This window comes from Rhinoraja longicauda, chromosome 1 (genome assembly GCF_053455715.1).
Source record: "Rhinoraja longicauda isolate Sanriku21f chromosome 1, sRhiLon1.1, whole genome shotgun sequence".
NCBI classification, from domain to species: Eukaryota; Metazoa; Chordata; class Chondrichthyes; order Rajiformes; family Arhynchobatidae; genus Rhinoraja; species Rhinoraja longicauda.
In genome coordinates, this window is record NC_135953.1 from 21246965 (window position 1) to 21259063 (window position 12099).

Below are 12099 nucleotides of genomic sequence, written 5' to 3' on the forward strand. Positions count from 1 at the left end.
GCAGGTGAACCTCTGCCTCACCTGGAAAGACTGTTTGGGTCCTTGGATGGAGTCGAGGGGGGAGATAAAGGGACAGGTGTTGCATCTCCTGCGGTTGCAGGGGAAAATGGTTTGGGTGGGAAGGGACGAGTGGACCAGGGAGTTATGGAGGGAACGGTCTCTGCGGAACACAGAAAGGGGAGGGGATGGGAAGATATGGCCAGTGGTGGGGTCCCGTTGGAGGTGACGGAAATGTTGGAGGATAATTTGTTGGATATGCTGGCTGATGGGATGAAAGGTGAGGACAAAGGGGATTCTGTCCTTGTTACGATTGGGGGGAGGGGGAGCGGGAGGGGGAGCAAGAGCGGAGCTGCGAGATATAAAGGAGGCCCTAGTGAGAGCCTCATCTATAATGGAGGAGGGGAAGCCCCGTTTCCTAAAGAATGAGGACATCTCTGATGCCCTAGTGTGAAACACCTCATCCCGGGCACAGATGCGGCGTAGATGGAGGAATTGGGAGTAGGGGATAGACTTTTTGCAGGAGACAGGGTGGGAAGAAGTGTAGTCCAGATAGCTGTGGGAGTCAGTGGGTTTGTAGTAGATGTCAGTCACTAGTCTGTCTCCTGTGATGGAGATGGTGAGATCCAGAAACGGTAGCGAGATGTCGGAGATGGTCTAAGTAAATTTAAGAGCAGGATGGAAATTAGTGGTGAAATGTATGAAGTCAGTGAGTTCTGCATGGGTACAAGAGGTAGCACCAATGCAGTCGTCAATGTAGCAGAGGTAGAGTTAAATTAAAGGACATTCTTTTAGGAAGCAGATGCGGAGAAATGTCTTTAGTCAGAGGGTGGTGAATCTGTGGCAAAGTCAGTGGATATTTTTAAGGCAGAGATATAGATTCTTGATTAGTACAGGTGTCAGAGGTTATGGGGAGAAGGCAAGAGAATGGGGTTAGGAGGGAGAGATAGGTCAGTCATGATTAAATGGCGGAGTAACTTAATGGGTTGAATGGCCTAATTTTGCTCCTATCCCTTATGACCTTATGAGTTGAGATAAAGACAGCGGAATAAGCCGACTCCTACTCAGTATCAACTAACCCCTGTGTTTCTTGTACTGTTTGAAGATTAAATAGCTACATTTATAGTTTATACAGGAACACAAGAAATAAGGAGGTCAAACAACCCTTGACAACTTGAACGACAGATTCTGGCTGATCAAATGCCTGAACACTTTCTTAACCAAATCTAGTATCCAAAAATGGATCCCTCCATTGAATATATTTAAGGACTGAACAGTCATAGTAACATCCCAGGACTTAAGCCCTACCCAATACAACACAGAAAGCCACCTTTCACCCACCCCCCCACCCCTTGTTTCCATGCCAATCCCAGCAGGACAATGCCACTGCCACATCTGATTCACCTGCAGCCCTGCAACCTGCTCCCACACTGTAAAGAGACGTCCTTTGCACACAGAGTCTTTTACTGGATATTGTTTATTAATTTCACTACACAAGTTATGCCCTAGCTGTCCGTGGTCATCACTGGAACTAGAGAGCGAGCTGGAGGTGGGGAAGCTACAATTATACAAGAGACAATGGGGAGTGGTTAGTAGTGGTGAGGTCATTATGTTAAAGGAACATGCACTGATCTACATCCTTCCTCTTGGAAACAAAAGTGACCACGGCTCATGCGCTAGGCTCAAACTACAAGCAGGGAGCAGATAGAATGCAGCACAACACAGACTACTCGTACACACCGTACCGGACAGGCGGCCTGACCACTCTCCCAGAGCGGGTGCGCAACCCACCATCCCCTCCGGTCGAAGGAACAGCATGGACGGGTGCGGGTACAGAGGCTGGGGAACCAGGGGAAGGAGGAGGACTGGGAAGCGATACACGCGCAGGCGAGGGAGGGGAAGGGGGCTGGGGCGACTGCGGATGTACCGGAGCAGGAGGCACATCAGGCACCGGGGACTGGACGGGAGGTGAATACGGGACCGCGGGAGGCGGTGCAGGCTCGTTTACCAGCATCAGGTGCTGGCGGGTACGACGGTACACGGTGCCCTCGTAGTTGACCAGGTACGACCGTGGAGAGTCAGCATTGCCGACGACCACGGCCAGCCGGTGGTGACCGGAGGTGGACTCCATCCGGACAACCTGGCCAGCGAACAGAGGTGGAAGGGGACGGGACGATTTGTCAAAGGAGCGCTTCTGAATGAGCTGCTTTTCAGTGAAGCGCTCCCTGACAGCGGCAGGGCTCCGAGCCGTGGATTGCAGGGATTGCTGGGAGACGGGGATAGGGGGTCTAGTGGTGCGGGACATGAGGCGCTGGGCAGGGGAACCGAGCGCGGGGTCCCGGGAGATGTTGCGGAGGTTGAGGAGGGCAAGGTACAAATCCGAACTGTCAAGCCGGGAACGTTCCATCAGTTCCTTAGCGCTGCGGACAGCGCGCTCTGCAAGTCCATTGCTTTGCGGGTACTCGGGGCTGCTGGTGATGTGGCGAAAGTTCCACCGGGTGGCGAAAGCAGCAAACTCCGCGCTGGTAAACTGGCTGCCGTTGTCGGACTGGAGGGATGCCGGGGAACCAAAGGTAGAGAAGTGGCGGCGAAGCTTCCCGATGACGGCAGCAGACGTGAGGGACGGCAGCAGGTCCACCTCGAACCAGCTGGAGTAGGAGTCCACCAGGACCAGGTAGTGTTTGCCACGCCACTCGAAAATATCGGCGGCAACAGCCATCCACGGCAACTCGGGAGCCGGCTGCTGCAGGAGAGGCTGGCGCTGCTGATGAGGTAATAGGCTGTTGCAGGCAGCGCAGGCGGAGACCCTGTCCCGGATGTCCTTGACCATGCCAGGCCAGTAAAACTGTGCTTGGGCCTGGGATAACGTGGCCTCCACCCCTGGGTGTCCGTTGTGGGCAGTCTGGAAGTAGTGATCTCGCAGCGCAGCCGGCACCACAACCTTGTGACCCTTCACCACCACGCCCGCGTGCAGCACCAGTTCATCCCGAACCAGGAAGTAGGGCACGGCACCAGCCGGCAGGGAAGACCGTCGTTCAGGCCAGCCACGGCGGATGACGCCCTCAAGCTGTTGAAGGTTCGGATCAGCGGCAGTGTGTGTGACCAGTGACTGCATCTGCCAAGATGGAACGATGTTGACGTTCAACACCATCAGGTCAGCCGATTCGTACGGATGGCGGGAAATGGAAGGTAGTGGGGCACGGGACAAAGTGTCTGCCACGAACATCTCCTTGCCTTTGCGGTACACGATTTCGAATGTAAAACGCTGCAGCTGCAGCATCATTCGCTGCAAGCGGGACGAGGCTGCGTGGATGGGCTTGTTTAAAATAGAGACCAGCGGCTGGTGGTCAGTTTCGATGGTGAAAGTTTTTCCCAGAACGTAGTCTCTGAATTTGGAGCACGCGAACACCACGGCAAGGAGCTCCTTTTCAATTTGGGCGTAGCGCTGTTCAGCAGGGGTCATTGTGCGAGAGGCATAGGAGACGGGCAGCTGTCGGTCGTCGTAGAGCTGCAGGCAGGCAGCACCAAGGCCGAACCGAGATGCATCGCAGGTGAGGACGATTGGCCTGTTCAGGTCGAAGAACTGCAAAGTGGGGGTCCGTGCGAGTCTGGACCTCAGGGCCACGAAGGCCGATTGGTGGTGCGGGAGCCAGACCCAGGCATTGTCCTTCTTGGTCAGCTCCCTCAGGGGGGCACTCAGTTCGCTGAGGTCGGGTATGAACTTACCCAAGTAGTTGACCATGCCCAGGAAGCGCTGCAGGCCGGGCACGTCAGTGGGAGCGGGCATTTCGGTGATCGCCGCCGTCTTCTCGGGGTCTGGCTTCAGGCCCCCCGCCGTGAAAACGTGGCCGACGTAGGTGACTTCCTCAACGCGGAACCGACACTTCCTTCGATTAAGCTTGAGATTGATCTCACGAGCCTTGTCCAGGACTTGGCGGAGGTGTCGGTCATGCTCAGCGACGTCCCTCCCGTACACCAGGATGTCATCCACAATGATGGCGCACGGCAACCCAGCAAACAGCTGCTCCATCGTACGCTGAAAAACCTCGCTTGCCGAGTTGATCCCAAAAGGCATGCGGAGGAAACGGAACCTGCCGAACGGTGTGCTGAAGGTGGTCAGGAAGGAGGAACGTGCATCCAGCGGGATCTGCCAAAAGGAGCTCTTGGCATCCAGGACCGAGAAAACTGTGGCTGGACCGACCTGTGCCGCGACGTCCTCCACCGTCCGCATGGGGTAGTGCGGGCGTTTAATAGCCAGGTTCAGGTCCTTGGGGTTGATGCAGATCCTGATCTCGCTCGCGTCCTTCTTGGCAGCGACCACCATGGTGGAGACCCACTGGGTGGGGGCACTCACCTCCTTGAGGATGCCCATGTCCACCATGCCACGTAGTGTGGACTCCACGCGGCCCTTCATGGCAAAAGACACACGGTGGGCCGGTCTGACCACTGGGTCGACCCCCGGGTCCACAACGATCTTGTAGGCACAGGGCAGCTTCCCCAGGACGTCATCAAATCAGTCAGGGTACTCGATCAGGGGGTCCATGGGGGCCTGCACCAGGTGGATGTCGCGGTGGAATGAGACCAAACCAAAGTCCTGGCATGCACGGGCGCCCAGCAGGGTGACGTTGTCAGATGCTAGCAGGAGGAACGTGAGGGGCCGAGAGGTCTCCAGAACAGTACAGATAACCGTTGCCTCCCCCATAGGCATGGAGGCGGGAGTTGTCAGGAGTAACCCTCTCCCCCGAGCTTATCTGCTCGAAGAGGCCCACAGACATAACATTTGCAAAAGCCCCAGTATCGACCTTGGCAGGGAAGGAGTGTCCATTGACTGTAACATGCACGGATGGATCCGTTATCAATGCAGGTGCACCCAAAAGCGAAAACAGCATAGAGTCTCCATGGGAGGAAGTCGTATCTGAGCCATGGAGTTCCTCATGTTGGTACCGGGAACCGGTTGCGCTATCATCGGTCGCAAGGTTGTTTAGACTCCCTCTAGGAGCAGGGACAGGTCTCCCACGAGAACGACAAGCTGCAGAAAAATGGTTCTGCCTCCCGCAGGAATTACAAGTTTTGCCCTGCGCTGGGCAAACGTTATACCTGTGTGACGAGAAGTTGCAGTTTGGGCATCTGCGAGGGGTGACCATAGTGGGCGCGGAGGGGGTGACCCTGGTCTGCGGGTCATTCAATCGCCGGCGGCCGGTGAAATTTATGTCCTGGGGCGCCGGCCGAGATACTGAGCCAACAGCAGAGGCCATGCGTGCGGCATGTATGGCGTCCTTTAGCGACAGGTCAGGCTTCATCAGGAGCTCATCCCGCAGCTTAGAGTTTAGGAGACCGTTGACCAGGACGTCCCTGATCATCTCGTCGGGTGTAATCGTTTGAAGGCGGCACCGCCGAGCCATATGTCTTAAAGATGCAATGAAGGCGTCAACGTGCTCCCCTGGAGTCTGACGCCGCGAGAAAAAGTTGAAACGTTCGATAATGTTATTGGTGGGTATATCGCACAGGGCAGTGAACTTAGCCATGAGACATACCGGGTCGTTGCGGTCCTCCGGAGGGGCGAATTCGAACGACGCATAGCGTTCCATTGCCTCCGGACCAGCCAGGTTGAGGAGCAGGTGAGCTTTTATCGCAGCAGTTGCATCAGGATGGGCAATCGCTATATAGTGCTCGTAGTCCCGCTGGAAGACAGTCCAGCGGTGCACTATGTCCTCATCAAAAACAAGCGTGTCCGGACGACGACACGAGGGAGCCATGGCAAAGTGGAAGGATGGGACACAACTGGGACGAACAAATGCTAAAAATAAAAACCCGATAAACAGGAGACGCAAGTCTACCGCTCTGACACCATGTAAAGAGACGTCCTTTGCACACAGAGTCTTTTACTGGATATTGTTTATTAATTTCACTACACAAGTTATGCCCTAGCTGTCCGTGGTCATCACTGGAACTAGAGAGCGAGCTGGAGGTGGGGAAGCTACAATTATACAAGAGACAATGGGGAGTGGTTAGTAGTGGTGAGGTCATTATGTTAAAGGAACATGCACTGATCTACACACACTCCCACCTTTTAATCTCTTTTTCCATCGTACCTGCACTGGTGGACAATTTGCAATGAGCAACTAACCTGCAAATCTCTTCAGTTTGTAGGAAGAAACCCCAAAGACCCAGGTCCCTGGAGCCCTGTGGCAGCAACACTAACTACTACACCACCATATCCATTCTGATTAGCTGTGAGGCCCTGTGCTAATTGGAGGAACATATTTTGCTTGGGCAGCTTACACCCCAGCAGAATGAATACTGACTTCTCTAACCTCAAGGAACCCTTGTTTTCCCTCTCTCTCCACCCCCTCCCCTTTCCCAGTTCTCCGACCAGTCTTACTGTCTCCGACTACATTTTATCTCCATCTGCTTTGTTGTTACCTTCTCCCAACAATGATCTGTTCTACATTTTCCTTGATCTCCATTTTCCTTGATCTCCATTCCATTTGTCCTGTTTTCACACCCAACACTTCCTTATCTATACACTTCCTTATCTATGTACCTCCCACTCCCCTGACATCAGCCCGAAGAAAGGTCTCGACCCGAAACGTCACCCATTCCTTCTCTTCGGAGATACTGCCTGTCCCGCTGAGTTACTTCAGCATTTTGCATCTGATTAGCTGTTCCCATTTAGTGTCTACATCCAGATTTTCCAGCTGATTCAATAATACTTTATTGTCACGTGTACCCTAGGTACAGAGAAATGCTATTTTTGCATGCAACCCGGTAAAATCATCCAGCTGACCTCACCTAGGCAGTAGAGTGTCGCCATGTTTCTGGCACCGACAGAGTTACAAAAGTTCACCGAACAGTTTTATCTTCTGCCTGCCAATGTAAACAATGCCGCAAGCATCCCTACCCACCCCCACACACTCCCCGTCACTCTCTCAGTATCGTAAATCTCATTTCCAACAATCTCCACTGATTGATCGAGAAGATACATCTTCATCAAGTGATTGAAAGTTAAAGGCCCACAGAGTCCACGCTGACCATTGATCTTATGTTCACACTAGCTCTGTTGTCCCACTTTTGCACCCACTCCCTACACGAGGGAGAATTTACAGAGACCTGCACGTCCTTGGGACGTGGGAGGAAGCCTGAGCACACGGTCACGGGGAGAACGTGCAAACTCCGAAGTCTGGTGGATTATAAGGGTGCCACAGTGACACAGCGGTAGAGTTACTGCCTTACGGCACCCCCAAAACCCAGGTTCGGTCACGACCACAGGGGCGGCCTGTATGGAGTTTGTACGTTCTCCCCGTGACCACGTGGGTTTTCTCCGGGTGCTCCAGTTTCCTCCCGCATTCCAAAGATGTGCAAGGTTGCAGGTCAATTGGCTTCTGTAAAAATGTTTCTGGCGTGCAGGATGGTGCTAGTGCACTAGCACCGATGATCGGCATGGAGTCGGTGGGCCGAAGGGCCTGCTCCCATGTTGTATTTCTAAAACTAAAACAAACCACGCAGACAACACCCGAGGTCAGGATCAGACCTGGTTCTCTGGTGCTGTGAGGCAACAGCTCTAACAGCTGTGCTACAATTTTATTCAGGGTCAAATGGAGTTCATTCCTACTAGCGTAGGTTTACTAGGTTAATTCCCGGAATGGCGGGACTGTCATATGTTGAAAGACTGGAGCGACTAGGCTTGTATACACTGGAATTTAGAAGGATGAGAGGAGATCTTATCGAAACGTATAAGATTATTAAGGGGTTGGACTCGTTAGAGGCAGGAAACATGTTCCCAATGTTGGGGGAGTCCAGAACAAGGGGCCACAGTTTAAGAATAAGGGGTAGGCCATTTAGAACTGAGACGAGGAAAAACTTTTTCAGTCAGAGAGTGGTGAATCTGTGGAATTCTCTGCCCCAGAAGGCAGTGGAGGCCAATTCTCTGAATGCATTCAAGAGAGAGCTAGATAGAGCTCTTAAGGATAGCGGAGTCAGGGGGTATGGGGAGAAGGCAGGAACGGGGTACTGATTGAGAATGATCAGCCATGATCACATTGAATGGCGGTGCTGGCTCGAAGGGCCGAATGGCCTCCTCCTGCACCTATTGTCTATTGTCTATCCTACACACACACACACTCACACACACACACACACACACACACACACACACACACACACACACACACACACACAATTCTGAACATGTAAGCTCCATGATGACAGAACATTTGCCGAATCTTGGTTTCCCCCAAGAAATAAGCCCCTTTACTCACAGATGGCAATGATGACAAGCAGGAATATAGTCAGAGGAGTGAGCACACAGCGATCTCCTGATTTGAGGAAGAACGTTTCCATGCAGTACTGAGGTGCAGTGCTACCAGGCGGGCAGAATGCATCACTGGGACAGCGAACTGGAATCACATCAGGACTCTGCAGGTGGGGAAAGAAAGAGAAAGTGATGTGTTGTTCCGCTGATAACTTTACAAGCAATAGGTAAAGTTATATGCAATAGGAAGCCCAGCATTGTCCCCAACAACTCTCACCATCATCTACAGATGTACCGTAGAAAGCATTTTATCGAGGTGAAATCACAGCTTGGTTTGGGAACAGCTCCATCCAAGACGGCATTTTGTGCAGGGAATTGTGGACGCAGCCCAGACCATCACACAAACCAACCTCCCTTCCACTGACTCCATCTAAACTTCATGCTGCCTCAGCAAGGCCACCATCCTAACCAAGGACCAGTCATACTTCCACTTCTCCCCTCGCCCATCAGGCAAGAGGTGCAGAAGTGTGAAAACGCACACCTCCAGATTCAGGAACAGTTTCTCCCCAGCTGTTACCGTTCAGTCACCAACTGGAGAGCGGTGGTCTGCCATCAACCTCATTGGAGACTCTCGGACTACCTTTAATCGGACTTGACCTTGCACTAGAAGTCATTCCCTTTATCATGTATATCTGTACACTGTGGACAGCTTGATCGTAGTCTTTGCGTCGACTGGATAGCACGCAGCAAAAGGCTTTACACTGTACCCCGGCATACATGACAATAAACTAAATTAAATGTTACCAACGAAAAACAAAAGACAGCCTGGGAAAGATCATTGGGAGATATTTGAAGAGGCGAATAATGAGGATACGAGGCTGTGGGGACTTGCACAGTGTTGGAGGCTCAGGGTAGATCATCACATCTAATGGTACAGCACTTGCCAGGAGCTAACTGGTCTATTCCTGCTCCCACTTCTTGTCTGACGAAGGGCCTGTTTCCGGGCTGTATGCTCTACCATGGACAGGTACATGGACAGGAAAGGTTTAGAGGGATATGGACCAAATGCAGGCTGGTGGGACGATGTAGACGGGGCATCTTAATCAGCATGGGAAAGTGGGGCTGAAGGGCCCATTTCCATGCTCTATGACTCTTTCACCCAACTCTTATAAGCTGACAAACACATTGTGGGATGTGGGCATTGATGACCAAAGCCAGGGTTCACTGCCCAGCCCAGACTACCCCAGGCCGGGAGGTCTCGCTGGACCAGAGGACATTCAAGAGTCAACCAAAACAAAATGCACCAACTCCAGGGTCACACATAGGCCAGACCAGGCAAGCGTGGCAGTCCTCATACAGGACAGAGGCAGGGGAGGCTGGTATGGAGGGTGGTGAGGGAAAGGCTGGTGAACACTGGAATTTAGAAGGATGAGAGGGGATCTTATCGAAATGTATAAGATTATTAAGGGGTTGGACACGTTAGAGGCAGGAAACATGTTCCCAATGTTGGGGGAGTCCAGAACCAGGGGCCACAGTTTAAGAATAAGGGGTAGGCCATTTAGAACAGAGATGAGGAAAAACCTTTTTAGTCAGAGAGTTGTGAATCTGTGGAATTCTCTGCCTCAGAGGGCAGTGGAGGCCAATTCTCTGAATACATTCAAGAGAGAGCTAGATAGAGCTCTTAAGGATAGCGGAGTCAGGGGGTATGGGGAGAAAGCAGGAACGGGGTACTGATTGAGAATGATCAGCCATGATCACATTGAATGGCGGTGCTGGCTCGATGGGCCGAATGGCCTACTCCTGCACCTATTGTCTATTGTCTATTGTCTATTGTGAACAGAATAGGCAGGTGAGAGGCGGAGAGCGAGGAAGGAGGGTTGGTTTAAACTGCATGTATTTTAACGCAAGGGGCCTTACGGGTAAGGCAGATGAGCTTGGGGCATGGATAGATACGAGCGACTGGGATGTTGTAGCCATGACTAAAACCTGATTAAGGGAGGGGCAGGACTGGCAGCTCAATGTTCTGGGGTACAGGAGCTTCAGGAGAGACAGGGGTGAGGGAAAAAGTGGAGGGGGGTTGCATTGTTGGTTAAGGAGGATGTCAGGGCTGTGATCAGAGGTGCCATTATGGACAGTTCGTCTGGTGAGGCTATATGGATGGAGCTGAGGAACAAGAAAGGGTGATCACCTTGTTGGGGGTGCACTACAGACCCCCGAATAGTCAACGGGAATTGGAAGAACAAATGTGCCGGGAGTTTGCAGACAGCTGCAAGTCAAATAAGGTTGTTGTAATGGGGATTTTAACTTTCCCAATAGAGACTGGGAAAATTATAGCGTGAAGGGTTTAGATGGGGTGCAATTCCTCAAAAGTGTTCAGGAGAGTTTTCTCAAGCAGTATCTAGAGGCCCCCACACATGAGGGAAACGCTGGATCTAGTATTGGGAAATTGGGAAGGGCAAGTTAATGAAGTGTGTGTGTGGAGGAGCATTTAGGGACAAGTGACCATAGTTTGATTAGGTTTAAGATAGTTATGGACAGGAACAGAGAAGGCCCATGTGTTAAAATGCTCAACTGGGGTAAGGCCAACTTTGAGGGTATGAGAGAAGGTCTCGCTCAAGTTGACTGGACCAGGTTATTTGAGGGGAAAGGAACATCGGCCAAGTGGGATGTTTTTAAAAGTGCAGGCAAACGTAAGGAAGCTTGGCTGTCGAGGGAAATTGAGGCATTGGTCAAAAACAAGGAGGATGCATGGGACAGGTATAGGCAGCTGGGATCAAGTGAAGCCCTGGAGTAGTTTTGGGAACTAAGAGGTAAACTGAAAAAGGACATCAGAAGGGCAAAAAGGGGCCAGGAGATAGCTCTGGCGGGTAGCATTAAGGATAATCCCAAAGGATTTTATAAATACATAAGAAGGAAAAGGGTAACTAGAGGGAGAGTGGAACCTCTCAGGAATCAAAGCTGTCACCTCTGTGTGGAGCCACAGGAGATGGGCAAGGTCCTTCAATGAGTATTTCTCCTCTGTATTTACCGAGGTGAAAGAGAGTAGATGGAGGAACTTGGGGCAGTCAATGGAAGTGTCTTGAGAGCAGTCAGTGTTACCGTCGAGGAAGTACTGAAGGTACTGTCGTGTATGAAGGTAGACAAATCTCCAGGGCCTGATCAGATATATCCGAGGACATTGTGGGAAACTAGAGAGGAAATTGTGGGAGCCCTGGCTGAAATTTAAATACAGGAGAGGTGCCGGAAGACTGGAAAGTGGCAAATGTTGTGCCTCTATTCAAGAAGGGCTGCAGGGAAAATGTTGCGAACTATAGGCCGGTGAGCTTAACATCTGTAGTTGGAAAGTTACTAGAGAGTATTCGGAGAGATAAGTTCTACAGGCATTTGGATGGCCAAGGGCTGATTAGGAATAGTCAGCATGGTTTTGTACGTGGGAGGTCGTGTCTCACAAAACTGATTGAGTTTTTTGAAGAAGTGCCCAAAAAGGCAGAGCTGTAGATATAGATTTCAGTAAGGCGTTCAACAAGGTTCCGCATGGCAGGCTGCTCTGGAAGGTTAGATCGCATGGGATCCAAGGAGAGATAGCTGAATGGATAGCAAATTTGCTTCATGGAAGAAAGCAGAGGGTGATGGTAGAAGGTTCTCGGACTGGAGGCCTGTGACTAGTGGTGTGCCTCAGGGTTTAGGTGCTAGGCCCATTACTGTTTGTCATCTACATCAATGATTTGGATGAGAACATACAGGGCAAGATTAGCAAGTTTGCTGATGATACAAAAGTGGGTGGTTTTGCAGATAGTGAAGATGGTTGTGAAAGATTACAGCAGGATCTGGATCGATTGGCCAGGTGGGCG

The 12099-nt window shown here is 51.6% G+C and overlaps 1 protein-coding gene across 1 annotated transcript in view; it reads right to left on the bottom strand.

Moving 5' to 3' along the window:
• Positions 1 to 12099, bottom strand: part of LOC144598800 (uncharacterized) — a 46160-nt gene that overhangs the window by 3043 nt on the left and 31018 nt on the right. Inside the window, exon 8 of the mRNA XM_078409245.1 lies at positions 8256 to 8412. Coding sequence (XP_078265371.1) covers positions 8256 to 8412 — 157 coding nt within the window. The remainder of the gene's footprint in view (positions 1 to 8255; positions 8413 to 12099) is intronic.